Here is a 3866-nt window from a genome sequence, read left to right on the forward strand (position 1 = left end):
GAAATGCGCAGTCGTTGGAAATTTTATTAAAATCGGATTATCGTTTTAGAAGTTACATATTTATTTGTCCTTTTTTGTGATTCATTTCCCCTACTGTGACCCAAAAGCTCGGTTTTAGGTTGCAAAGATTCATATTTTCTGTCTATCTTTCCTTTCTAACCAATCACAAAATCTGAAACGAAAAAATATAATAGGTAAACTGGGATATTTTATTGCGTGGACCTATTTTGTCCACTTTCTATCTAGGCCTTATCATGTATCTAACAGACAGAGCACAAACTTCTACAGTTGGTCACGCATTTTATAAACTAGCAAAGAAATAAATATTATTAATATTTCCACTTCTGTACAAGCATGTGAAGATTTTTCTAATAAAAGCAGTTGATCATACAGTTTTCATGCCATTTGTTACTTGTGTTCCTTGCTGGTTATCGAAAGTCTTAAATCTCTATAGCTGTAAACGCTTGCATTATAATCGTAAAATAAAATAAAAAAAAACATAAAATAAAATAAAAATGTCGAATCTATTTAATAAATACTCATGTTCGTATTCTTATAATTTTATTGCCATTATCACTTTTACAATATTCGTACAAATTCTTAACAAATCATTGGCAACCAAGACTGAATTTAATGAAACCTCAAATACGGTTAATCAAAAATCACGTTCTTCGACCGGTCGTTCCCTGCTAACGCACAGTGACGAATATGTGACACGTAATCAAAAACAGTGTGTTGAATCTCGCAGTCTGGTGTCGTGTATTAAATATAAAGCATCCAAAATTGTCTGGAAATTGGCCACAAATAGTATGGGCTATTTTCCAAATGAGTATGGACGTGAGTTACGTGATGATAAACGGCGAATACGTTTCATACAATTGGGACAGCCGGCCGATGAAATTGTAGTGTTTAATGATGCGCGCAAATTAGAAGGTTGGTATGATTGTCGATTGCTATAAAAAAGAGTTTTTAATATCAAAAAGTAGTAAGATAAAAAATAATGTTGGTTGAATGCAGTGAAGGATGGTTAAAAAATACTTCAGTACAATTATGTGTAATTCTCTAATGCATAATTAATTACTCATACATACATATGTACATATTTTTTAAATTTGAAAGTCTATTTATTGTGTACATTTATCGTGTGTATCGCACTCGTTCAACAATACTGTATTAACTCAAAATTTTTAAAAATTCACTTTTTGCAAGAAATCAACTAATCAACATCAATATCTATCTATCTACTGTAAAAATTTCAACGTATTCCGATTACTCTTTCATTTCGAAAACCTTTTCGTGATAATTAGTGACTACCTTGTATCAACAAAAAGGTATTATTTTGAGTTAATTAAAAATTTAAATAGAAATACATCGAATATTTTCATAAAAAAATTTATTATTTTGAATTGAGCCTTTATTCAGGTTAAAAATAATCAAATTGTTTTATTTAAATTTGGTTGTATTTTGAGTTGATACTGTTTTGTTGATAAAATAATACAAATGGAATTTGCTTACTATGATGTATTCGGATTTTCAAATTCTCTTAAAATGAAATTACAAACAGTTTTTGCCCTCTACTGAAAATTTTAAAATTTTGAGTTAATATTAAATTGGATTTAATTTGTGGCTTCGGTTATTTCTAGCATGTTAAAAATTACAAATTTCTCTGAATGATCCAGCCCAAATCGGATTTATCATCTCCGATTTTAACGAAAGTTACCACAGTTATTATGCATTGTAAGTGTTTATAAAATCACACAATTTTCAGTTCAAAAATATGACGTCTTAAAAATTTATACAAATTTAAAATTGACAGAAAATTGTGCATACACAACTGTACATAACTTTCAAACCATACAATGTTCAACATAAGCTTTTATTTATTTGTGGAATAAATAATATTTCTTTAAAAATTTAGGCCTGTATCTCAAAAACCAAATTTCTAAATTTAAAAAAAAATATATGTATATGGGGGATTTCATGTTAAGTGAACCAACTTTTGAAATCGAGGTTAGTCCTCTTTGAGTTAGAGGGGGTCACAATTTGACATTTTGGCCAAGCAGGTGATTTTTTCTCATCCATGTAACTTATTACCTATTGTTCTTAGCAAAATGTGTCCCAAATAGTTTAGATAGCTACACTCAAAAATATTTTACAGTAAATAATTGTAGTTTATTCAAAAAGTTTTCCGTAATGTTAAAAATTAATGAAAATGTAGTTATTTTATAAAGAAATTATTTTTTAACTTTTTATGAACGTTGTTCAAAAAACAAACTACAAGAAAAAATTGGTTTTCTGTATACTAGTTAAAATTTACAGTCATTTATTTTCATTTCATTCTAAAAACAAAAATAGTTTTTCAGTATAAACTTTGCGTTTGCTGTCACAAAAACTAAAGATAAATCAGTTATTTTTACGTAACTCGTTAGTTATAGAAAAAATATTAAAAAATAAATGAAAAATTCATTAGATTCAAATGAAATGTTAGCGGTCCGGTTATTGATTATATTTATAGTTATTATTAATGAATTTTATTTTGAATTTACCTATATAATATTTTGAGTGTATGACATGAAATCCCCCATATATATTGTTGACTAGACCCCCTTCTATGTTTCTACGTACTTTAAGGACACTCTGGAAAATTTCGTTAAAATCGGAAATGAGAAATCCGAACAGTGCCGAAAAGGCCGCGTTGAGATGAATTCTCTCTAAAGTATTATTTATACATATGTTTGCATTAACTTTAATATAAACTTTATTAATTTTATTCAAGGCGATAATGAAATAACACATATTGTTAAGTTTTTAAAACGTGCAGCCGAAACTTTTGGACAAAATCATGGCATACAATTGATGTTGACAAGTGATAGCGGAGCACGTATTACAACAGGTGAAATGGGTAAGGGCTATTATAAATTGTATTTAAACGTATGTATGTAATTCAAAAATAACATTTAAATATCCCGCACAACACAACAGAATCACGTGGCTTACATGAGAAAAGAAAACGCAAATGGTTGGTTATACTGCCGCTTATTATTCTGATGAAAATTGCTCACTTAAAAATGACAGTAGTCACTTTGCTATTGGGAGTGCTGGCCTTGAATGTTCTTTTAGTGGGCGGTGTGGGCTGGCTGATACACTATTTGAAATTTAAAACCTTGTGTAAGATACATCCACAATTAGTGCAACATCACTCACATGTTTACGACTCAGATCCGGCTGGTAAGTTCCACTTGTGTGACTTGTGTGAAGTAGAAAATATTTTCTATGTACATAAATTAATTTTGTTTCCCTTTCTATGGATGATAATGTACGTGTACAGATTATTCCCAGTTCGTGGGCAGCAGCTTTCCTGGCACCTATTACAGCTCTGCTGGGAATGGTCCTCATGAGGTTGGCGGCAATTATTACTCAAAAGACTGGAGCACGAGCAAGGCCTATAATGGCTACAACTACTTGGACACCATTAGTAAACGCATAAAATAGCTAAGGATCACAATGTTTCGTTGGTTCTATCGCTATGTTCGCCGAGGTTTCGTGCGAGTTTTTCGCAAGATGGTGCCCATTATTGGTCATAATCAGGCAAATAGCTTTGCCTTAATGTTGGTTAGTTTTTTAAGTCATTTGTTTTAGTTGTAAGTACAAATGGTGTTATTTATTATTTATGTGGGTATTTTGTTTATCTATTTAATTTTATTTAATGATACAGCTAAACACAAATCTAATTTAATAAACTGTTTAAATTAATGTACAAAAATATATATCAAATGGTTTATAGCGAATTCTGAAAAGCTTTGCAAATCATTTGAACACATAGTGCAGCTCAGTATTAATTTAGATAAGGTCTTTTATCATGTCAT

General features: G+C 30.1%; 1 protein-coding gene across 1 annotated transcript; it reads left to right on the forward strand.

Annotated features, from left to right (window-relative positions):
- Positions 1-515: 515 nt before the first annotated feature.
- On the forward strand, positions 516-3578 carry Osi1 (Osiris 1). The gene is made up of 4 exons (XM_065501917.1): positions 516-933; positions 2777-2902; positions 2983-3228; positions 3329-3578. The coding sequence occupies exons 1-4, from the start codon at positions 516-518 to the stop codon at positions 3490-3492; spliced, it is 954 nt and encodes a 317-aa protein (XP_065357989.1). The 3' UTR covers positions 3493-3578.
- The last annotated feature ends 288 nt before the right edge of the window (positions 3579-3866 follow it).

The sequence above is a fragment of the Calliphora vicina genome, chromosome 1, assembly GCF_958450345.1.
Source record: "Calliphora vicina chromosome 1, idCalVici1.1, whole genome shotgun sequence".
Classification (NCBI taxonomy): Eukaryota; Metazoa; Arthropoda; class Insecta; order Diptera; family Calliphoridae; genus Calliphora; species Calliphora vicina.

Bases quoted from the DNA above. Each gene is read 5' to 3' on its own strand.
- Osi1 (XM_065501917.1), top strand. From the start codon at position 516: ATGTCGAATCTATTTAATAAATACTCATGTTCGTATTCTTATAATTTT. The intron at 2,903-2,982 runs GTAAGGGCTATT...ACAACACAACAG, and splicing joins TATTACAACAGGTGAAATGG to AATCACGTGGCTTACATGAG. The intron at 3,229-3,328 runs GTAAGTTCCACT...GTACGTGTACAG, and splicing joins TTACGACTCAGATCCGGCTG to ATTATTCCCAGTTCGTGGGC.